The sequence below is a fragment of the Puntigrus tetrazona genome, chromosome 9 (genome assembly GCF_018831695.1).
Source record: "Puntigrus tetrazona isolate hp1 chromosome 9, ASM1883169v1, whole genome shotgun sequence".
In the NCBI taxonomy this organism is placed as follows: domain Eukaryota; kingdom Metazoa; phylum Chordata; class Actinopteri; order Cypriniformes; family Cyprinidae; genus Puntigrus; species Puntigrus tetrazona.
Genome location: NC_056707.1, coordinates 19,709,142 through 19,731,957, shown reverse-complemented (window position 1 = coordinate 19,731,957; position 22,816 = coordinate 19,709,142). Strand labels below are relative to the sequence as shown.

Below are 22,816 nucleotides of genomic sequence, written 5' to 3'. Positions count from 1 at the left end.
GCAGATGACATTTACAGTGTCATTAACGTGATCTGGACCGTAAAATTACAATAATTAAAACAAATAAACAAATAATTATTTACGAGCTAATCAAACAGCGCCATCTATTTGTTAATCCGAAGAATTGCAGTTCGCGTCACTGGTTGCCAGAGCAACGCTCTTCAAACTTCAAATTTAATCGGACAACTCAATCTTTTGAGAGGAACATTGACAGTATTTTTTAAAAGGGATTTAATTACCTTCAATCATATCGTCTGTATCAGAAAAAACGGATGAAGTTTTGATGGCGATCCCATCAGAACAGAGCAGCGAGAAGGCAGTTCGTGCTGCTTTAGCCGCTCAGTCTTTACTTCAGAAATATGACCGCAAAGATCTGCAAGAACTGCTCAGCCTGACCTCTTGGAACTGGTTGCTCGGTGCTGAGGGACACAACCTGCCTGTGGATGCACCTTCTGGCATCATCAGACAAATGAGGAACATATTAGCTCCCAACATCATTGTCCTGGCTCCCTTTGACTCAGGTTTGCCCCTGGATTACAGAATGGTCCACCAGATCGTGAGGGAGCTAACCGTGGGAATATACGGTTTTAACCAACTTCCCGTCGTCACTCTGGTACCCAACTATGACCAGAGCTCCACGTGCCAGCTACCACCAGCATATTACGACACAAAAGTCGGTCAGATACTAATAAACGTAGATTATACCATGAAGGCTCTCTGGCACGGGAGTTACATTTCTAGAGAAAAACGAATACGCTTCTCTGAGTTATGGAGATCCATCCTGGCCGTGGATTCAGATGGTGTTCCTCAAACAAAGAAAGATTTGCTTACAGAGTTCCTCACTGCAGGTGAGATACAGGGTCTTTCAATCTAGAACAGATAAAAAAGATGAGAACATAATAATGCCATTTTACGTTATTATAGTTACCTAACACTAAAAACACTATTAGGTTGCAAAAATATCACACACACACACACACACACACACACACACAAAGAATAACACAATGCAACATGGGAAATATAACATAACGAACATGGGAAATATACACTGATTTTTATCACCAGGTTTAACAGACATCTCAGAGGATCCATGTTATCAGGACATTTATAAGGAGAGCACCGATGTAGACCCAACTTACGAACCCAACAGCGCAGAGGAGGAGAACCTCTTCTCACAATACTCAGAAAACATCCTGATCAAGCTGAGTGCCTACCTGACCTCTGTCCGCCAGCACCAAAACCTCTTTGTGTTTGAGGCGTCACATAGCCTGTCTGATGTGGTCCGACTCACTGAGGACAACATTGATCTGGCCACCTACCAGAGGCTACAGAAAAAGCTGTCAGGCCACATTATTCTGGTGAGGAAGCATCTTGAGAGGAATGCTGAAGTCTCCAGGGACCTCGTCTATCTGAAACTCATCACGTTCCTGGTGCCTCTGCTGATATCTTTAAGGAAAAAGATGCTGATTCCTAATTTTTCCAAAATGCTTCCACCTTTGTCAGGTTTGCATTGTATTCTGATTGCTGTCACAGCTGTGCCTGATTAATATGTGGATGCATTGACACTCCTTTTTTCTACTTAAAGATGACAAGCTGAAAACAGAACGAGAGGTTCCTCCGCATCTTCTTGGGCCAGACTTTGCCTGCAAGCACTTTCCACAGAAACCAAATCAGTATTTTCACCTTCATGGAGGAATTGAATTTGACGTGGGGACTCCTCCTCTTGATGACATCACTGAAGAAATGAAGGTGAGTATAAAGCATATTTTTCACTTTCACTTTTCACTTTTTCAACTTTCACTTTTAATACTTCAATCATAAAATGCAAAGTTTATTACCTCCTAGAACTTAATTAGTTGTTAGTAAAGTATGTAACTATAAATGTAATAATAATAATAATAATAACATGGATAAATGGATAAAAATTCATACTGTCAAATGATTAATCGCATCCAAAAAAAATATATATGTGTATAATGTATGTGTACTGTGTATGTTTATTATGTGTATATAAATACACACATACAGTATATATTTTGAACATATTTACATGTATATACATTATATATATATATATATATATATATATATATATATATATATATATATATAAACATTTTTCTTATTTTGGATGTGATTAATCTTGATTAGTCATTTTAAATCACAGATAAAAACATAACAAAATAACATAACAGCAATATTATAATAATTATCATTATTAACATTATAGACAAGCAGTTTAATACATGAACAGCAGATGGACATAATAATAAAAATAATATTATTAAAAGTAATAAATCAAATTCAATAATAAAAAATGTATTTATATATACAAACTAGGAGTATACAATAATTTGTAATATAAATCAAAGCAAACTAAACATGTAAATGATTAGTTCAAATATTTAAAAATGTAGGAAATAATGACAATTTAATTAGAAAAGTCGTGGGTCATTGATATGCACTCTAGGCTATTAAATAGATACTTTTTTTGTATGAACCATAAAAGTTCTAAAATAATAGTTGGAATAATGTTTTTATTTATGTATTTTTGTTGTTGTTGAGTTTTACGTTAACTACTTTATATAGACAAATTTGAAGCTCATACTCAAGTAGCAAAAAAACACCTCATTGTTATTCAGAGGTTCAAACTGAGTAAATGCAATAGCTAATTTATAAACGTGTGGAAATTCTTATGTAGTGATATTTCAGCGCAGTTCTGATTTATGTTATTAATATACAGGCATTAGATACATGCATAGAAAATCTAAATCTACATTTCTTTTTGTGTAGGTGGCTTTCAATGCACTTCAGACTCAAGCAGCCAATTACCTATATGAGTTAATTCATCAGGACTCCACTTACAAAACTCAGTTTCCAATACCGCTCAGTGAGATTGAAGGGAAAAGGTCAGCACTGTTTATATAATATAATAAATTATATAAATACTGTACACCCAGAATTGTTGTGCTTCATGGCGTCTAACATACACTTGCAGCTATAATGCCATCTGCGTTGAGCTAGAGTCGCTTTATCCTCAACATAACTTGGTTCAGTGGTGGGGGGCTTTAAACACCTCCGTCAAAACCCTCAAAGGGAAGAGACTGCCCTTGACGGACATTGAGCTGCACGAGCAGTTCAAGAAAACATTTGGTGGTGCAAAAGCTATAAAGTGCAAGGTAATAACTGACAAACAATTCATACTTTGGTTTCGGAAACTTTGGTGCTCACGCTCTGTATTTAAACACTGAAATGCGCTTCTGTTTTAGACCGTAGCATGCGGGCTGAAGGCAGCAGCAGAGAGAGGAATGTGTGCCGCGTTTCACTCGCTGAGTCGCAGGAACCCGGCGTCCCACCTGCATGCTCTTGATGAGCAGGGTCTCTCTCTGCTTCACCACGCTGCAGCCAACAACCAATCGCACATCATCCTCCAGCTCGCTGCAGCAGGAGTCAACCTCAACCAGATGCGCAGCGAGAGATTCTCTAACTCAGGTCAACACCATGCAAATGCATCAAAAGCTTATAGACATTCCTATATGTTCTTATGTTGCATTTCCTTTAATTGTCAGGAAAATCGGCTGTCGGAGGACAATTCCTAGATGGAGCAGGTAAGGGTAATTAAAGCTGTTATATCTTGAAAGAAAAAAAAAATACAACCAATATTTTTAATTTAATATCTAAACATGCATAATATATATTTTTATGCAATACATTTTATTTATTAAAGCTTACTTAAAAAACATTATCAATATGGTTATAACACATCAAATCTCGAAACAAATTTCTAATCACAATTACAATTACGTATGCCACAATTACATAATTCAAAGCTGCAATTAATCTTTCAAAACCCACTTTTATGTGTGCTTAATATGTGTTCTCTTCCTTCTACATGTTAATAAGGTTTTTTTATTGTTTTAATTTTAGTTTTAGTAAAGCATTAAAATACTATGCGTATTTTTACTTTTTTATTTGTATGTATGTATAGTTTACATTTGAGGCAGTTTTTTTAGCTTGTTTATTTTCATCTAAAAATATGGCATGCAATTGCTTCAAGCGGTGGCATCATTCAATGTAAACTGTGATGACTGTAATCAATAATCGCAATTTTAAATTTTAAGGGTATAATCAAAAATTATGTTTTTGGTCATAATCATGCAGCCCTATAACACATCTAACTGTATTATTATACTTATTTATTATTATATATTATTATTTTTAATATGTGACACATCTAGATCACTTCAAAAAGCAAAATGAATACAATTAGTGGTGTTTAGCTTCAGTGACGCGAAACCTGGCTCAATGTGTCTAAAGATGTTTTTTTTTTTTTTTCACATTTATTCTCCTTTTAGGGCTCACTCCAGTGCACCTCGCTGCACAATGTGGCTCCCTTGAATCCCTGAACTGTCTTCTAGCACTGCGAGCAGACTACAAACTTGTGGACAAGAGGGGTTGGATGGCTATTCATTTTGCAGCCTTTTACGGCCAAGTGGCATGCATTCAAGCACTATGTAGGAAAGACCCTGTTTTATTGGAGACAAAGACCTCCGCTGAGTATGTGATATATATATCCTTACAGTAAATTTACTGCTAAAATATATGTTTGTGTATATAGGGCATAGGTTTCAAAAGTTTTTTTTTTATTGGTTTTGAAAGATGTCTTAGCAAGGCAAATTAGCAAATTATCATTTTCAATCAATTAAACTGTTTTAAATTTGTATACATTTCAAAATGTAAATAATGCAGCCTTTAGTTTCATCTTCAGAGTCACATGATACTTCAGAAACCATTCTAATATGCTTATTAATGTTGTAAACTCTGATTTCCTATCTGCATTTTTTTTTTAATTAATAGAAATCAGCATTTATTTGCAATAGAAATCACATTATAAAAACGTTACGACCACCTATGATAAATTTAATGCATCCGTGCTGAATAATAGTATTAATCTTTCGAATGAAAATAAATCATACTGACCCCAAACGTTTCAAATGTATGCCTATATTTAATAGGGTTTCATCATAATCAAAAACACTTTTTTTTTTTTTTCCCAGGAGTGGCAGTTCACCACTGTTATTGTCAGCGACCTCAGGTTCAGTGGAAACTCTGGACCTCCTGTTGTCCACTGGAGCAAACTGGAGAGAGGAAGACGGCAAGGGCAATAACACTGTCCACCTGGCAGCACTTTACTTTCACACAGATGTCCTTAGACACCTCATTCAGCTGAACTTGGATGGGCTTCCTGTGTGGAAGATTCTTGTCGGTAATCCTTTTATTATTGCGCTATTCCACATTTCAGCTGAGTAGCAAATAATTTTTCAATTAAAAGTTAGGTAAAAGAAATTAGTAATTGGGTAACTTGCCTGTTTTTTTTTTATTGCAGAAATGATGCAAAGCAAGGGCACCAGGCATCTGGAGATGGCCCTCAGGTGTCTTGAGGCTCTTTGTATAAACATTGAGTCCTCCTGTGAGGATATTATGAAAGCAGGTCGTAGATATATAAAGTCTTGATACGCTAGCTAATTTCATACATCTCATTTTACATTATTTCTGCTATGTAGTTTTGGATATTAGTAGTTTTATGTTTGAAAAATAACAAATCATCTTAAGTTAAAGGAATAGTTCACCCACAAATTAAAATTCTCAACTATTCCTTTAAATGTTGGAAGGTCCTGGCCCCCAAAAATACAATATAAATAGTTTTCAATTAAATTGAATGTAATATTAGAAAAGTACTGTATAATATTAGTACTGTTATACAATATTAGTACTGCCCTTTCCCTAATTTCCCTTTTCCTGGTTTTAAAATACTCTGTACTGTGTTGAATTGCTACTTGAAAAGAATGTGGGTTCTGAGGTAAAATCATTTGAGAAACCCCTAAGCTAAAATAGTAAGTAACGTTAACAGATTCCATAATGTTTCCGCCTAATAATATTTACTGCACCGCAGGAGGTATTCCAGTGCTGGTGGGTCTGCTTTGTTCAGACAGACTGGTGGTGCAGTGCATGGCTACAGCTGTACTGTGCCATATGTCAGAGAATGCAAAGGTCTGTGAAGATCTAGTGCATCATGGTGTCGTACCAGTGCTGATGGAGCTCCTCGGCGGCCACCAGCCTGAGCTGCACTCTCGCTGTGCTGTTATACTGGCTGATCTGGCAGAACACAGCGAACGGCACCAAAACCTCATTGCTCAGTTGGTGAGTCAAGAAACGTTTATGCAGTCTATACACATTTAAATATCTTTTTTTTTTTTTTCTGACCTCTGACCTCCAAGATGTGCTAGTAAATGCTGTGAACAAATGCCCCCGATTTTTTTTTTTTTTTTTGTCTAGGGTGGGGTGGCATTGGTAGTCAAGCTTCTGACCTCTGACCTCCAAGATGTGCTAGTAAATGCTGTGAGATGCATTCGTACACTTTGTGTCAAAAGTCCGTGCAACCAAACAGCTGTTGCACACGCTGGAGGAGTTCCACATCTCGTCGAATTCCTGTCTGTGAACTCTGGTACTGTTTACTTCCTGGAAAATATGCAGTAGATCATAGATCAATTCTGTAATTTATTTTATTCATTTTTTTTTTTTTCACTCTCATGTCATTTCCCTGTAGAACACAATAGAAGATCTTCCCCTCTTGCATTTAGAATAAATGTGTTTTGTCTGACAGATGTACTACAGGAAGAGGCCTGCTTGGCGCTCGCAGAGCTGGCTCGGGGTCACCAGGAGAACCAGGATCTCGTGTGTGAGGCAGGAGCGGTCAGCGCCCTGGTGCAAGCCCTGCGAGACGGCAAGATTCCTGCTAAGGTCAAGGCAGCCACAGCCCTTGAATCTATAGCCAGTCACAATCCAGCCATCCAGCAATGTTTCCTCGTGCAATCGGCTGCCAAGGATCTTTTACAACTTTTAAAGGTAATGTAGCATTTAAATATGTTACCTCTGGGTTAAGCCATTGTTTTTCACTTTTAAAGAAAATACAGTGTTAGTAATGCAGGGATGACTTACGTTTTTTTGGTCACACTATGTTTCAATTTGGAATTGTTTTGTTTCTTAGGAGAAGGGACAGTAATTGGATTGTAATGTTAATGTTGTGCATTATAAATAAATGTAGTATTACTGTGTAACAGTGAAATGAATATGAATGTGGTGGATATGGCTGCAGCTACTTTTAGCATGTTTCTTTTAAACACTAATTTACTAAATTCTGCTATCTTATTAGCATTAAAATAAAACCAAAAAATGTCATATTGATATTAAAATTTAATTGAATTATTATTATTATTATTATTATTATTATTAAATTATAGGATCGTTCTGATTAGTATATTTTAGAAAATTGCATAATCACTCATAGTATTTGTAAAAAGTATATTAATTTGATTATTGATTTAGTAATTTATTTAGAATAATATTATATTTTTTTCAGTCTCACTTTTATATCAAATCAAGCAAAGCGTTAGTTAATATTTATGCTCATATTTAGTATTATATTTTGTGTTGCTTAACAGCTAATTAAGCGAATCTCCTTGAATTTTTTCCAATTTGTTACATGAAATTGTTCAACCTTTATGATATCTGCAATGCATTAATATTATAACTGTTCTGTTTACCCTGGGTGGTTATTGCTTCTCTCCCTGATCTAATCCATGCTAGATTGCATGAATGTGCAAGGAGTTATTGCCACCAGAACAGAACCATACCGCCAATCCAATTCTCGTACTGCATAAAGTCAACCCTTGGCACTTTAAACTCTTTCTGAACTTTGCCCTGTGTTCAGGTGTTCCAGCTGGATGTGCGGGAACAGGGTGCAATGTCTCTGTGGGCCCTGGCAGGACAAACTCTGAAGCAACAGAAACTCATGGCGGAGCAGATGGGCTACCCGGTCATCCTTGACCTTCTTCTTTCCTCTTCAGACAAAATGCAATACGTGGGTAAGGCCAGATACAAATTGGTCTCATTGTACACTGTCCCTAAAGAGATCACCCAGTTCCATCCAACCAATCAGTCACCCATGAATGTAAGTAACACTCTCGCTGCAAAGCTGTCGTCCAGACAGAAGAAGCACCAAATGCAATAAAAAACAGCTTCCCATTGACTACGTGTTGACAGGCACTGGATAAACTGAGCAGATTGACTACCCGAGCTTCTCCCTGTCACTGACAGAATAGGTCCGGTCCAGCGGGTAAGCAGCCAGCACTTCCTGTGTTCAGACAGCACTGATCTGTTAGACTCATAAGGCAGGAAGGCATGCACAGTGTAATGTCATTCCCCCTGTGGGTTTCTCCGTACACATTGCTTACAAGAGTTGCTGCGTCTCTTGTATTGCTATTAGTGTTAAACTATGACCCGATTACAGGCTGCGATTCCAAAACGATGCTATATTCCAAAAGTGCTTCCTCTTCATTCAGGTGTCTGGATCGCGTCTCCCGTGAATTGTCTGTTAAAAACATTTCGTCAGACAGATGTTCCCTAAAAATCTTTTTCAGACAGAACTGTCCGCACCTTCATAATTATGGAAGCTTGTTTCTGCCATGGAATAAAAAAAATTGTAGTTAAAAAAAAATTGTATAAATATAGTAGTCAGCATTTATCAAAAAGTTGTTCTAAGATAAGAATACGTTTTTACAACGCAAATGTTTATGAAAATTTGACTGCCGTATATAAATGAAAAGGTAATTGTGACTTTTGTCTTGAAATTACTAGTTTATATCTCACAGTTCTGGCGTTTTAACAAGTTAATATTTTGCAGTTGTAGTCTATAAAATCTTAATTGCAAGTTTACAATGCACAGTTCTGACTTTTTTCTTCAGAATTGGAAATCTCACATTTTAGAATTTTGACTTTTTTTCTTAGAATGAGTTTAAATCTCACAATTCAGTTTTTTTTTTGTGTGTAAATACATTAAAAGCTCACTATTCTGACTTTACTTTCCCTTGAATTCTCATACCTGCACAATTTTACCTCACACATCATCTTGCAATTTTGAGTTTATATTTTTCACAGAAACAAGTTGCAATTACCATTTTTATGCCCTGGAAGAAACAAGCTTCCATATGTATTGTTACAAATTTAGAGAGCGTTATCTACATGTAATTTCACAGGGTGCCGAGCGGCGATAGCGCTTTGCCGAGATAGTCGAACCCATCAGGATGGCTTTTGCAGACAGTATGGGGTGCCGCCTTTGGTCCGTTTGCTTCGAGGGTCTCGAACAACATTGAAGACCCTGCTCGGTGTCATTAAAGCTCTGGGTTGTTTGTGCATAGGTAGTATCTCACACTTTTCTTTCATTTCATTGATATAAATGGCTTTGTGTTACGGCGCAAATGATAAAGCCGTCTTTTTTGCGCCTGCAGGAGTGGCTCTCACTGCTAACAAAAAAAGTCAAAAAATTATTTACAGAGAAAAGGCCATTCCTACATTATTAGAGCTTTTAACAACCCACGCATCTCTGGAGGTCAAGGTAAGTATTCAATTCAAAAATGAAATGAGGTTAAAACAGGAAATTATTTCATTGCATTTTTAATCACATTAGGTGCAAGTGGCTAAGACTCTTGCTTGCGTGCTGCTCGGGAACCAAAAACTCCAGAGGCAATTCTGGGAACAACAGGACTTCTCTTACAATATCATTTTGGAGCTAATGGGGGCTGAGAACAAAGTCATTAAACTTTTATATCACTTTAATATTGGTTTGAAATATTTACAAGGTACACTGATATGCGTTTGTTTAAATGAACTGCTTGGCCACTCTTCTCTTTCAGAGCATTCGTCTGGATGCTGGACACGCGTTGTCCCTGTTTGCTTACAACAACAAAGCCCAGCAGAAGGCAATTCAACAAACGGGAAGAATTCTGATGAACACATTTGAGACGTTTTTGAGTTCCGACAAGGAGACAGAAAGAGCAAAAGCTGCATTTCAGGTATGCAGAACTTCAAAATTCTGAGATCGCTATCAAAAAATACATTTAATAATGATTTGTTCATTAATTAAATCGTTTTGAATATTTAAAATACTTTCAAAGATTTTCATTGTGATCTCAGACATTGTTTTCTAAAAGCCGTTACAATAGGAAATCTGTCACGTCTCTGGACTCTTTGTTTTTGTTTTGTCTTATGCCATGTGCTCCCTGTGCCCCGCCTTCCCTCTGTGTTAATTATATTATTGTCATCAGCTGTGTCTCGTCAATTACCCTGTGTACTTAAGTCCTGTGTTTTCAGTTCCGTTTGTCTGATCTCGTCCATAGTTGCATGTGATGTTGTTCTGTCTATCTGCCTGCCTGTATTTGCATCGTTTACTTTCATCTCCGAGTGGACTAAAGCAGTTTATTTTCATTTATAGTCTTTGTCTGCTCTCGTGCCTTTCACACGCGTGACAAATCTACAGATGTTATGATGTTTTAAAAGACGTTTTCGTTTGACAGATAGTTGTGTTAGACAGAGTAATCAGTGGATCAGATGAAGTGACTTTGACCGCAAGAGGAGTCACTGTTCTTGTTGAATCGCTGCAGTCCGACCAATCCACCACTGTGGTTATTGCAGGTGTGTTTAAATTGTAATAATATTTCACAATATTATTGTTTTTATGAAATAAATGCATGTTCGTGAGCATAAGAGACTTTGTTTCGAAACCATTGACAAATCCCCAAAACTTTGAATAGAAATATAGATTAAAAAGAATATCTTGTGTAACATTACATCTTGTCTTACACCAGCTCAACTACTTGCTAGCTTGGTTCACACAAGAGTTGGTATTACTAATGCGATTGTCGGCATGGGTGCCGTAGAGCATCTTTCTGCTCATCTGGACTCAGACTACGAAGAGGTAGATTGCGTTTAAAAGTGCAATGTTTCCCAGTCGACAAAAATAAATGCTTAAAACAGTATTTCTATGATTTTTAAAGCTATTGCTCCTCCTTATATTATAGGTTCGAACTGCTTGTGCAAGTGCTCTGGGTTACCTGACCTCTAATCGATACGCTCATCGACAGCTCCTGGCGAAATGCAGAAAATCCCCTCGCACATATGACCTCCTGATGGAGAATTTAGCTGAAGATGCCAGAATATCGCAATTCTTTAGAGCGGAGTTTGAAAGACAGAGAAGAACAGGGCTTCCATCCCTCAGGTGCTTAAAGTTTTGACAGGAAGTAGCTGAATATGTGGCCTTTGATCGTTCTCAAGCATAATTTGTTTTCTTTCCGTTTTCTCCGTCGCAGTTTGGAGATAAACGGCGGCCCTCCTGTGCCTCGCCGTGATAATAAAGGTATTTCAATTGACTAACGACTAAGCAATGAGGAATATTTCTCACATACAGCTGTTTGTGCTATATCGTTTCTCACCAGGATTGGCGAAGAAAGCGAACGATAGGTGTAGTCGGTCAGCGATCCATGACAGAGAAAAAACAGCTCCTTTGCCACACCATGTAAGACAGAGGGCCAGAACCGGCAAATCCCAGAGTCAGAACGAGGTTGAATGAAAACGCGTGAAACTTCACGATTGAAAAAGAAATAACGTGAACTTTGAAATAAAGCGTTGGCAAAACAGACACATTTACATTTCTTTAAATAACAATTTATTAACAGATATAATTAACAGCATGTCAAGATCGTATCCTCAATTTTAATGGGGGAAGTTTGATTGCAGCATCTTTAACTTCTGAAGTGATGTCTAATCCAAGTGGTGCCCTTAAAATGAATGGACAATTTTATTACATCAAAACAAACTCCTATCATATACGATCAATGCTGGGTATATTACTTACAAACTGTCTGTTACCTGTTTACAAATTATTTGATGAAAATTAGTAACGTAATCTATTAGATTACACATATCAGGTAATCTAATCAGACTGCTTTTTGATGACTTTCAACCTAAGATTTGAATATAATTGTATTCAACTGATATAAAAATATAAAGACAAACAAAATACATGTGCATTAAACACTACATTACATCAGAAATTCTTAAAATGGGTTTTTTGAGTTGATGAAAAGCTAATAATTAATTAAATCTTAAAAATGTAATTTAAAAAAATATATATTTTATTTCATAAAAGATAACGATGACAAACTTTTTTTTAAACTTCGAAATGACATTACCCGAAAGTCTGTACAATAGTAAAATAATATTTACTAGCAAAAAGAAAAATGCCATTTAAAATGAATAGTCCACCCAAAAAATGAGAATTACTCGCCCTCAAGTAGTCCCAAACCTGTATGAAATTCTTTGTTCTGCCGAACACACAGGAAGATATTCTGAAGAAAGTTCAATTTTGGGTGAACTATTCCTTTAACTTACTTGGGTTCATATTTGATTTCTTCAGTATAGGACATGATCCCCTTTCCTTGCTTTAGTCTCTCAATGCCATTCCTAACAATAGTGAGAAACAAAAGTAAGTGCCTTATACGTGTCAACAAGGCTGTAAGGCAACGTGCTCTTACCATGCAATCATCACACCGTTATCAGTGCATAACTTTGACGGAGGGCAAAGCAAATGCAATCCAGTGGCGTCTGTGACAATTTTCAGAATCTGTCTGATGTATTCATTACTTGCTACTCCTCCTGAAACAACCTGCAGTGGAAGTGTAGAATTTGTAGAGCTCAAACAGGCATTTATTGGCGATTTTTAAATATCGTAAAATGATTAAGCCAAGCTCGAGTTAATTTTAAAACGAAAAGCCGCAACCAGGTCCTGCAGTGCTGAGAACTTACCAGAGTTGGATTATGCTGCGGTAGAAGATCTTTGGATTTACAGAACAAAATGGCACGATGTGTTCGTTTCGCTATGTGAGAGGCCGCCGTGTATTGTGAGGCAGCGGCGATGTCTTTAGCACACGACAATACCTGTCCTTTTTCTATACCTGAGGAAATATAACATTTTGGACCGATTATATAAATACTTATTTTATTCTAACGGTTATTTGAATTAGAATAGCTGCCATTTGTCTATGTAAGCAGCTCGCTAGCTTTTGGGGGAAAAAAAAAAGCTGTTTCTTTTATTTTAAAGGACTAGATAAAGTACCTTCTTCCGTTTCTTTTTTCATTATTTCCATTGTCACCTGTCTTTGAAAACCAGCAAAAGAGAAATTGCAGTTGTAGAGCTTCTCCATGGGTGAAGTGAAATGAAAGGCGAGTTGATCCCCCTCTTTCGCCAGAAGCTCTATGGCTTGTCCACCGCTCAAAGTCAAGCAGTCCGGGTGATTCCTCAGAGAAAGCCTTCTAGCAATCTGTCATCGAAAGGAATGATTAACAGCTTATACTATAAACATCCCACTGCTTTCCTTGTATTTGAAACTGACACGATCTCCTGGTACCTTATCTAAACTGTCCCCGACTGCAACGTCCAGTGTTTTCCCCAGAAGAAGAAATTCATCTATTCCTTTGGCGAGTGCAAGAAGAGAATGACCACCAGAGATGAGGAGCACGAGAAAAGGGAAGTCTAAGGGTTGTAGCATTCTTACAGTGAGGGCATGTGCCTCCATGTGGTGTATAGGGATGAACGGCTTTTCGTGAAGTCTCACAAACTTCAGACTGAAATCCAAGCCGATCTTTAAACTAAGGGCAAGACCAGGCATCACTGTTGTGGCCACAGCTGTGAGTTCACCGGGCTCAATGCCACTTCTGTCCAAGGCCTCCTGGACAACTCTAGAGATGTTTTCTTTGTGTAGGCTTTGGGCCACAGTTGGGATAATTCCACCCGCACTGTAAGAAAACGAATGAAATGCACCATAATACAGAGTCATTTTCTATTTTATATATATATATATATATATATATATATATATATATGAGACAAACTGTATGTTTAATTACCCTTTTGTTATGTTTGAAATTTACGTATGCAGTCCTGACCTAAAAATTTACTAAATTTGCTGGGGAAAAAAAGTTACAAAAATTTGCTTTAGTTGATAAAATTCACAAGAACATTCTAATTTAGAATCTAAATCAACATACTAATCCATTGATAGCACTACTGTAACGTGAAGTCAGTGTTTTTATTAATTAAAATTAAGACTAGTGTGGTTTTTGTGCATTGAAACAAGACATAAAATGTAAAAACCAAATGCTGCTTGGCAAATTAAGTAAAATAAAATAAGCTGAATTAGTAAAATTACTTTAATATTAAAAAATAAATGTTAAAAAAATAAAAACATGAACATAAAAAACGCAAAAAGGAATAAAATGACAAAAGACGTTAACAAAACTAAAACTTTTAATATTTTGAATATAAATCAACTTTAAAGTCACAAGTGAAATGGACCACACATGATGGAACCCAGTAAAAAAAAAAAAAAAAAACGATCACAGAATGGCCTTTTTGAGAGAACTGTTCCTTCTGTTTCTTTTATGCGATTAGTGTTACTCTATGCATGGACTGAGTCAGTGGCTATTCTTACTCCAGGTGTATCGTCTTCTGAGAATGCAGAGATTCTCCCAGAATCACTCCAGTCTCGTCCAGCACAGCCGCTCCGGTCTCGTCGCAGCTCGTCTCAATCCCCAAAACTAACCTAGGGCGCAGTGTACTGAAAGCTCTTCCTGACGCGAAGCGCTTCACCCAGCGCCGAGCAGCTCCGTTTAAAGCGCACGGGAACATACCGATAGCCTCGACGATTCACTGTCGTTAATGCTGCCGGATTTAATTCGACAATAATCTAAAGTAAACACACGCTTCGGCAATTCAAGTGACTCGAACGCTTCTTCTTCTTTTGGTTTTATGACTGGTTGCGATCCAACTTCACAGGCGCATACCGCCACCTACTGTGTTGGAGTGGTTATTCGTTTTAATGTAGTGAGATGGCCTAAAACGATGGTATAACGGACTATTTCACATCCAGAGATGAAGTTACTAAGCAGGGGGAGTTTGATGACAGTCTGTTATATGCACTATTTAACTAGTAAACTTAGAAAAATAACTACAACGTGATTCAAATAACTCTTTCTTTATTAATTAAAGAAAATTGTATTCCAAGTGTACCGCACATGGAGCTTTCAACATCATTATAAACGTTAAACAAATCACGTGTTAAATGTATTTGCAGCGATTCCTCGATTTAAAAAAATCCATTCATGAAAATCATAGCTTTCAGCTAACTTCAGATCGCTATAACTTTTGTTATGGTCATGTTATGGACAAAATAAAAGTTTTGGAAAGGGCTTGAGCCCAGCTTCCATATGATATTAGTCAAATACTTATGTCGGGTTCATTCATTTTTAATGATTCTTTGGCTATTTTTACTGAATCGAAAATACTGATAAACTTGTCTTTTCACGTAAAACTTAATTTATGACCATGTATGATCACGGCGTTACATGTAAATTCAACCTACTCACAACAAACAAGGTTCGGTTCCGTTAGATTTCTTTAAGATGATAATGATAAATCGTATAACAGAAAACAGATGACTATACTTATTTGATGAATAAAATATAATAATAGCAATATAATAACTAAACGACTCATAACTCCATAATAAAGCGCAATACGGAACCATTACTGCTTGCGCTTGTTTCCAATGGGATAGTAATAAAGGAGGGAACAAGACTAACATGGAAGAGAGAGATGTGTTAGACCGAATTGGATAATTTTTTCAAGCTTGGCTTCTATAAAGAAGGTTATTTGGTTATTTTTAATTATAATTTGAAATGGGATAATTAAAGTCCATTGTTAAATCCAAATTAGATAACGGTCTGTCAGCTTTAGGCGGATTTCTGAATTCAAATTCATTCATTCTGTAATTTGAGTAGCATATACTGTGTATATAATATATTTACGTTTAAATAAATCAATATTTAAATGTTTGTATTTGGAGGTTTATATTAAATTTTCAGTTTCATTTTTGTTTAAAAAGAAATTACAGTAATATTTAAATTAATGAATCACTTTTTGAAAAAAAAAAAAAAAAAAAGTTTTTACGTTATTGTACTTCAAAGTTCCTGACTTATTTTATTATGATTAAGATATTTTTTATAGTTTTGAATATTTTGAATAAGGCTTTATTTTTTGGGGCTATTGTCCGTTTTTAATTTTTATGATTTGTATTTTTTATTAAGTTTTTTCTAATTTCAGTTTTAGTTCAGTTATTTATTACAGTAAGTTAAACAAAATGAAAATGAGGAGGCTCATTTTATTTCATCTATGTCGTACATTCTGCTTCTACAGATGTCGTCAGTAAACTCCTGACAATCTATTAAATGAACGAAACAAGATGGAGCCACAAGCCAAACGAAGGAAAGAAATGGACAAATACGACACTTGGGATGTTCTTCCAGTTCTCTCTGACAAACAGTCCCAGGACACCGAATTGTTGCCAGCCTACGCTGCACCTATCATGGAGAAAAGACAAACTTCCCGCCTGGTTCAGGAGCTTTCCCTGATCCACCCTTTACCCGATTTGCAACACATAAAAAGAGTGAGAGCTTGCAAGGACAAAAGCTCTCCTCATCCATTAGAGGTCATTGTGTGCTTGGCCAGGGATGTGCAGGTGATAGACTGCGAAAGAGTTACGCTTGCCGATCTGCTTCGCCCACAGTCTTTTGACTCCAGTGGTTTGGGAGAACCTTTCCTTGTCGAAATACCTGCCAACCCTCCGCTGACGAGACCGCAGTTTGAAAAAGCTAGCGAACACTGGCCCACGTCATTCCACGAGGACAAACAAGTGACGTCTGCTCTGAGAGGCCAGTTATTCGCTGCCCATCAGAAACATAAAATGCAAGAGTACATGATGGCAGCCGTGGATGCTGCAAAATCAGGCGGGGAGATGGGAATGGATGCGGCGGGCGCTGTGATCGTTGACCCAGAATCGGAGCAGATCGTTGCAGTGGGTCATGACTGTAAGCGGGGCTCTCATCCGCTCCATCACGCTGTCATGGTCTGTATTGACCTCGTGGCCTGCGGGCAAGGAGGAGGCGCTTATAGCTACGAGAAATATCCAGCCTGTCGGTTTAGAGGCTCCGTGTCCTTCAGGAATGCCTGCAATGCCAAAGAAAGCGGCCTGCCTTACATCTGCACTGGATATGACCTTTACGTCACTCGAGAGCCGTGCGTGATGTGCGCAATGGCTTTGGTCCACTCAAGAATCAGCAGGGTGTTTTATGGGGTGCCCTCTGCAGATGGTGCCTTGGGAACCAAGTATAAAATTCACTGCCAAAAAGATTTAAATCATCGCTTCGAAGTGTTTAAAGGGGTGATGCTAAATGCATGCGAGGCTTTACACAAAAAGTGATTTTTTTTTTTATACATTCACATCAAAGATGACATTTTAATAGTTTTTACATTTCCAATTACAACCAAATATAATTTTCTTTTACATAGGACCGTAATAAAAAGTATAAAAAAAATGCTGTCTACGTTTAAATATTCTTACGTCTAAGTATCATGTGACACTAAGGACTGGAGTGAAGATGCTGAAACTTCATAAATAGCATTTTTAAATATAACAAAATGGAAAAGTTATTACATTTCTCAACCTTTTCGAACAGTGGTGTTTATGATTGTATGATTTGCATCGAATGCATTTCTTATTTCACAAAATTCATTTTTATAGTGAAGAACAGAGTTCGTAATACTTTGTAAAGTTTTATTTGTTTGCAGCATGTCATACAACACACAACATCCTACGTTCATACCTTTTCTCAAAACAAAAGGACAAAACAATTGGCACAGTCGAGCCTTTGCAAATATTGTCAAAAGACAAGAAAGTGGAAGAATACAAATAGTTAATGGGTTTATGTTACAGTTTCTCAACTTCAATAATACTGTGACAGAAAAGAGCAAAGAAACATGATGGTTTGCTGAAGCTTGGTAATGATCCAGAGATTTAAAATGACATACTGATATTGAGCTAAAAGTCAACATGAAATATTCTGATTCAAACATTTAGGGAAGAACTTGATGTTTTGTTTCGGGGGCAGAGGAAGCCGTTCAAAATTTACACGAAAATGTCGTGCACAGATAAAATGTTCAAAATGAGACCAGAAACATGTAAAAAGAATAAGAAAGTTCTATTTTTGATTTCATGTTGACTCTACTGAAATTACTTAAAAGGCTAAATGTTGTTAATGCTATTTTTTTTCTTTGTCATTTATTAGCTGTAAGACATTAACTAAACAAAACTACGGCGTACTGAGATGAACAAATATTTTTTCAGGAAATCATGCAAACTGACTTTTTATTTGTTGTCTCTAAAGCAATGATAACATTAACGAAACAGCAGAAAGGTTTCATGGCTTTTAAATTATTTTTAAAACACATTTTGTCAATTCATGGAATTATCTAAGAATGCATTTAGAAATGTGAAGTGACACTAAAAGCATAAAACTATCTTAGTGTATCAGTGTTGTGAGCACATTTGAACAAACAAAAACTATATGAACGAAAAAAAAAAACTAAAACAACAACAACAAAAAAATAATTAATTAACAAAAAAAAAAAAAAAAAACCATGAAACCTGGGCCAGCCCAGATCCACGAGGATCACAAAACAACTAACGAAAACACATTAAATATCTTAAGTTATTAATGCTTGTGGAATTGTCCTCTTAACATGTCCCTACAACAATTTCTCAAGATATATCAAACAAAGAGACTCACAATTACACAGACTGTACAAAACTGCTAAGTGTACACAACTGCGGTACAAAGTACAAAGGGTTATCTCCTCTCCCACATCAGGCAACAGATCGGAGTTGGTCTGTGCCCTCTGAACACTGGGCTTAATACTTGTTTATTCCAAAGATCCTGACTCCATGGAGTTGTGGCAGTTTTGGGATGAGGACACTCAAAAGAGAAGCTGTGTTTATCACAAAATGAGCTGTGTCGTATTTTGTGTAAAAGCTGGCGAGAAAATACCTGCAAAGAAAAGAACAAGTGTTACACACTTCAAAGTAAGGGCCCGTATTCACAAACACCTTGAGGCTAAAAGTAGCTTTTTTCACAGAGGGTTGTAGCACAAAAACTAGCTCCTAAAGCTAATACATTAGGAGAGGTGAAAGACTCCTGAGAAGTCACTAAGACCAACTTACAACTATATATATATATATATATATATATATATATATATATATATATATATATATTTTTTTTTTTTTTTTAGAAACTTTTTCTAAAAAAGTTTTCCCAACTTGTCACAATCTTTTTCATTAACAAGCTGGGCAAGAAGTATCAGCTGTTCTTGCATTCAGTTTGTTTTTAGACATGATTATTAGACTTTTATTTTTTATTAGAAGTATATAGGCTGACAACTACCTGAACACATATACACGTGTTATATTGTTAGTGACACTTAGTCTGCATTTTCAAAACTTTATTTGAATGTAGTAATTAACCCTTTTTTTAAACCCTTCCCTCTCCTATCAGCCAATCACTTTGTCTAGTTAGTAAGCGTGCTGACATCATCTATAGCAACAAGGTCAACTCCGCCCTTACTCTTAGCTTAAGACTTCTCTATTCCTTGGTAAAAGTTTGTCTCAGCAGCTTTGTGAATAGGTTTCAAGAGAAATCACCTAGCCAAAAACTAAACTAAAAAGCAAGTAAAATCACAAAACACTGGGCCATCTGACCAATCAGAGCAGAGCAGGTTCACAAAAACGAGGGTTTTAGAGAGACTGAATATTAGAACTGAATCAAACTATTTGTTTGCAAATCGCTGGAAAATTAAATAATATTAAACATGCATGTAAATCTATTGTAGGAGACTCCCACAACAATATTAGGAGCCTTAAAAATGGCATAAATGGGGCACATCAAAAATGTCTTTGCAAATGTAAATAAAAAAAATTACTTACAAAATGATTGGTGAGATTGTAAAGAATTTTCTAGATGACGTGAACTGTACGCCGTAGTCCAGCTGTTCCCAGTGTGTGAGAAGTCTTGCCTTGCCCTGGTCTGGTGTTTCAAATGGCGTGCCTTTCACTGCATGCATAAATACATACATACCCTGCGGGAAGATAGAGAGAAGATCCAATGTCACACCATTCTCAAATGTTGTACCAATGGGACCTCTTGGTATGAAAGGGATAGTTCACCAAAAAAATCTGTCATTTACTTAGACTCAAGTCACTCCAAACCTGCATGACTTACGTTGATCTCCACAACACATATTCAAGTATTTTTGAATAAGCTATTGTATAACTTGAAAAAAACTTGAAATGAAAATGTCTGATCGTTCCTCCCTCACATCACTGCAGACTTACTACGCTAAACTTTTCATTACCGCCAGGACAACGGAAACATTACATTATCCCTATAAATAGCTTTGCTTTATCATTTTGGCGCGAACCGTCCTACGTCATCACATGCGAGAGAGCTTGCACTTGGTTGGTGATGTCGCGCCGTTGACCTTGAATCCTTGCGCGAGGGAGTCCTTACATAACAACGCCACACAGACTTCTAAGGAAGCATCAATTGTCGAGACTCCAACTGGCCTCAGGGCAACGCTGAGGAAATGACAAGCCATAGACAAGGGAATAAAACGGGCCAGAACGAAGGATTGTTATTCAACAGAGGACACTTACAAAATTGTGAATAACATTTGTGAGGGTCCACACAACAGGAACACTGAAGAAAGGAATGCTCAACAGTACGATGTGAAGCATTCCTACGCCGAGCGCGTATGTCAGCCATATCCCTCGACTGTTCATCACACGGGTGTTTGGGTTTACTTCACTGTGGGCCACACCGACGTTCATCTTGCTTTTCTGTTGATTAAAAAAAAAAAAATCATGATTTTTAGAAGTTGTAATTAAAACAGTTCACTGGAGTGCATTGCATTTTCAAGAAAATATGAATAGAATTCAGTTTTTCCATTTGAAAATTGCATATTTAATTCATTGCTATTCATTTCGTATATTATTGTTGGTGAAATTTACTAGCGGTTTTGGTGACACTTTATTTTAAGGTGTCCTTGTTACAGTGTAATTCTACATTTCAGTGCTGAGTAATATTAATTAACTATATGTACTTACTATAGGTTAAGATTGGGTTTGGTTTAAAGTTACTTGCATGCAACTATGCATAAGTTATTGTTATAATAATAATAATAGTAAGTACATGTAATGTGTAACAGGGACGCCTTAAAATTAAGTGTTACCGCAATTTTTGTGATAAAGTGTTTTTGTTTTCTCATGATAACTAAATGTTACATTTTTGGGTAAATCGTCCTTGTAAGAATAAATGGACAGATGAATAATGAACGTCAAAGCATTTCATAACACCTGACTTTGCATTAACTGTTTTTGTTTTCTCATCATAACTAAAAGGTTTAGGTAGAACCTATTTAGCAGCAGTCCAGCTAATTTTAATGACATAAGATGTGAAACCATTTTTTAACTATTCAAATGAGCGATTATTAACACGCTACTACGATACACAGTTGTTGCTTTATGGCTTTAAAAGTACAAGTTAAGAGTGGAAGCTGTCTTACAGATGATGTCTCGTCTGCATGCCCACAAAAGCATGTTCACAAACACACAATGGGGTGATTCTTTATAGTACATTGCCCTAATAGATTACCGTTCACGCTGGCCAATTTATTCAAATTATGAGAGCTTGGTTCTTCTTTGGAAGAACAAAAGGGTGAAAGTGACATTTTATGGCCTGTTTGTTTTATCCGCCACGGTAAACATTCTGTGCAGCTGTCCGAAAGTCAAAGTTCAACGTTACCTAATACACAGCTTACTTGTTTGGTTGTTTGTCACCTCATGATTTCTCAACAAAATAATGCACTCATCTTTGTTTCTACTATACACAAGAAGTGAACTGCTTTTCTATACTATATATATATATATATATATATATATATATATATATATATATATATATATATATATATATATATATTACAATTAAAGTAAACATGCACAACAAAATTACATCATTTTTTTTCCCTCAGCAGAAGCTGAACAGACTGGGGTCAAAGGTTTAAATCCCGCTACTGCAACATCTGTCCATAACAACTCAACCGATCCTTCCCTAAAAATAATTCACTCTTTTGATTGTATAAAATGTGCAATATGAGTTAAGATGTGTAACATTTAATAAATAATGCTAATATCTTGCTTCACGTCAACGATAAAGATAGCAAGCTGGTCGTTTATATATCTTTTTATATTACATAAAAATTCGTGTTGGTTTTTCAGTAACAGCTGCATGAGGTAAACAAGTCCATGACACAGATAGTTAGCAGCACAGCTACATAACAAAACAATGTCTTATTTCTGCACAGCTTACTATCGGCTTTCATTTAACCACTTAAATAACACTCTTTAGACAAGCTTATTCTCCAGGCTGTGCTATTATAGTGAGTTGCTTTAGGTTTCGCGCATGAGCAATTCTCTTTATTTAGCATCAGCTGCTTTCATAACAAACACCAGTTGCTTTTGTTTCACTCTACTTCCATTAAACATCTCAAACATCGTTAAAAGCTCTTAAATCTCCCCTTTACAGGCCCATTTCGGTTTTAAAGTAGCTGCACACATGACTTGGTTGCGTAAGAGTTAAGTAACGGTACCTTGTTTGCGTTCGGGTGAAGCAGGCTGGAGCGCTGCCGGCCTCCGCTGCGCGCACTGCGGGCTGACTCACTGCAAACACTCCGCTAGCACAAAGGCTATCGCGGCTAACGGGATTAGGAGCTCAAACCTCGCGAGATTGAAGCGACACGCCCACCAAAACGGCATGAAGTTTACAAAATATAACACCACCAACGGAGGCATTAAATCTATTTTTTTTATTATTGAGTAAGAAGTAGGTTAGTATTAGTTAGTCAGTTAATTAGTGAGGTTTTATTTGACCGTTTCTAAACATATATATACAAACAACATGAAAACATGCT

At 36.6% G+C, this 22,816-nt stretch overlaps 4 protein-coding genes across 5 annotated transcripts; 2 read left to right on the top strand and 2 right to left on the bottom strand.

The window, feature by feature from the left end:
- Window positions 1-163: 163 nt before the first annotated feature.
- ankar (ankyrin and armadillo repeat containing) lies at window positions 164-12,016 on the top strand. Its single transcript, XM_043248068.1, has 23 exons — window positions 164-848; window positions 1,069-1,506; window positions 1,589-1,752; window positions 2,797-2,912; window positions 3,002-3,182; window positions 3,273-3,495; window positions 3,573-3,611; window positions 4,359-4,560; window positions 5,061-5,269; window positions 5,390-5,494; window positions 5,957-6,204; window positions 6,340-6,508; window positions 6,668-6,909; window positions 7,775-7,928; window positions 9,099-9,260; window positions 9,351-9,457; window positions 9,530-9,652; window positions 9,756-9,914; window positions 10,416-10,533; window positions 10,707-10,816; window positions 10,920-11,116; window positions 11,208-11,254; window positions 11,334-12,016. The coding sequence occupies exons 1-23, from the start codon at window positions 284-286 to the stop codon at window positions 11,465-11,467; spliced, it is 4,212 nt and encodes a 1,403-aa protein (XP_043104003.1). The 5' UTR covers window positions 164-283; the 3' UTR covers window positions 11,468-12,016.
- osgepl1 (O-sialoglycoprotein endopeptidase-like 1) lies at window positions 11,523-14,696 on the bottom strand. Of its 2 annotated transcripts, XM_043248067.1 has the most exons (8): window positions 14,388-14,526; window positions 13,804-13,862; window positions 13,305-13,692; window positions 13,013-13,217; window positions 12,703-12,851; window positions 12,432-12,562; window positions 12,289-12,360; window positions 11,523-11,675 (listed from the first exon to the last, which is right to left on the bottom strand). In XM_043248067.1, the coding sequence occupies exons 3-8, from the start codon at window positions 13,563-13,565 to the stop codon at window positions 11,591-11,593; spliced, it is 903 nt and encodes a 300-aa protein (XP_043104002.1). In that variant the 5' UTR covers window positions 13,566-13,692; window positions 13,804-13,862; window positions 14,388-14,526; the 3' UTR covers window positions 11,523-11,590. The 2 variants fall into 2 exon arrangements, with proteins under 2 accessions (XP_043104002.1, XP_043104001.1); XM_043248066.1 differs by lacking the exon at window positions 13,804-13,862 and having other exon boundaries at window positions 14,388-14,696.
- An 818-nt stretch (window positions 14,697-15,514) lies between these two features.
- adat3 (adenosine deaminase tRNA specific 3) lies at window positions 15,515-18,473 on the top strand. Its single transcript, XM_043249432.1, has 2 exons — window positions 15,515-15,602; window positions 16,151-18,473. Exon 2 carries the CDS (start codon window positions 16,197-16,199, stop codon window positions 17,211-17,213), a length of 1,017 nt encoding a protein of 338 aa, XP_043105367.1. The 5' UTR covers window positions 15,515-15,602; window positions 16,151-16,196; the 3' UTR covers window positions 17,214-18,473.
- ormdl1 (ORMDL sphingolipid biosynthesis regulator 1) lies at window positions 17,554-22,594 on the bottom strand. Its single transcript, XM_043249433.1, has 4 exons — window positions 22,496-22,594; window positions 20,502-20,684; window positions 19,773-19,924; window positions 17,554-18,837 (listed from the first exon to the last, which is right to left on the bottom strand). Exons 2-4 carry the CDS (start codon window positions 20,673-20,675, stop codon window positions 18,702-18,704), a joined length of 462 nt encoding a protein of 153 aa, XP_043105368.1. The 5' UTR covers window positions 20,676-20,684; window positions 22,496-22,594; the 3' UTR covers window positions 17,554-18,701.
- Between the last annotated feature and the right edge of the window lie 222 nt (window positions 22,595-22,816).

Bases quoted from the DNA above. Each gene is read 5' to 3' on its own strand.
- ankar (XM_043248068.1), top strand. From the start codon at position 284: ATGGCGATCCCATCAGAACAGAGCAGCGAGAAGGCAGTTCGTGCTGCT. The intron at 3,612-4,358 runs GTAAGGGTAATT...TTCTCCTTTTAG, and splicing joins ACAATTCCTAGATGGAGCAG to GGCTCACTCCAGTGCACCTC. The intron at 10,817-10,919 runs GTAGATTGCGTT...CTTATATTATAG, and splicing joins TGGACTCAGACTACGAAGAG to GTTCGAACTGCTTGTGCAAG.
- osgepl1 (XM_043248066.1), bottom strand. From the start codon at position 14,584: ATGTTCCCGTGCGCTTTAAACGGAGCTGCTCGGCGCTGGGTGAAGCGC. The intron at 13,693-14,387 runs GTAAGAATAGCC...GTTTTCTTACAG, and splicing joins CAGAAGACGATACACCTGGA to TGCGGGTGGAATTATCCCAA. The intron at 12,852-13,012 runs GTACTTTATCTA...ATATTTCCTCAG, and splicing joins GAAAAAAGAAACGGAAGAAG to GTATAGAAAAAGGACAGGTA.
- adat3 (XM_043249432.1), top strand. From the start codon at position 16,197: ATGGAGCCACAAGCCAAACGAAGGAAAGAAATGGACAAATACGACACT.
- ormdl1 (XM_043249433.1), bottom strand. From the start codon at position 20,675: ATGAACGTCGGTGTGGCCCACAGTGAAGTAAACCCAAACACCCGTGTG. The intron at 19,925-20,501 runs GTAAGTGTCCTC...ATCTTCCCGCAG, and splicing joins CAAATGTTATTCACAATTTT to GGTATGTATGTATTTATGCA. The intron at 18,838-19,772 runs GTAAGTAATTTT...TTTTCTTTGCAG, and splicing joins ACAATCTCACCAATCATTTT to GTATTTTCTCGCCAGCTTTT.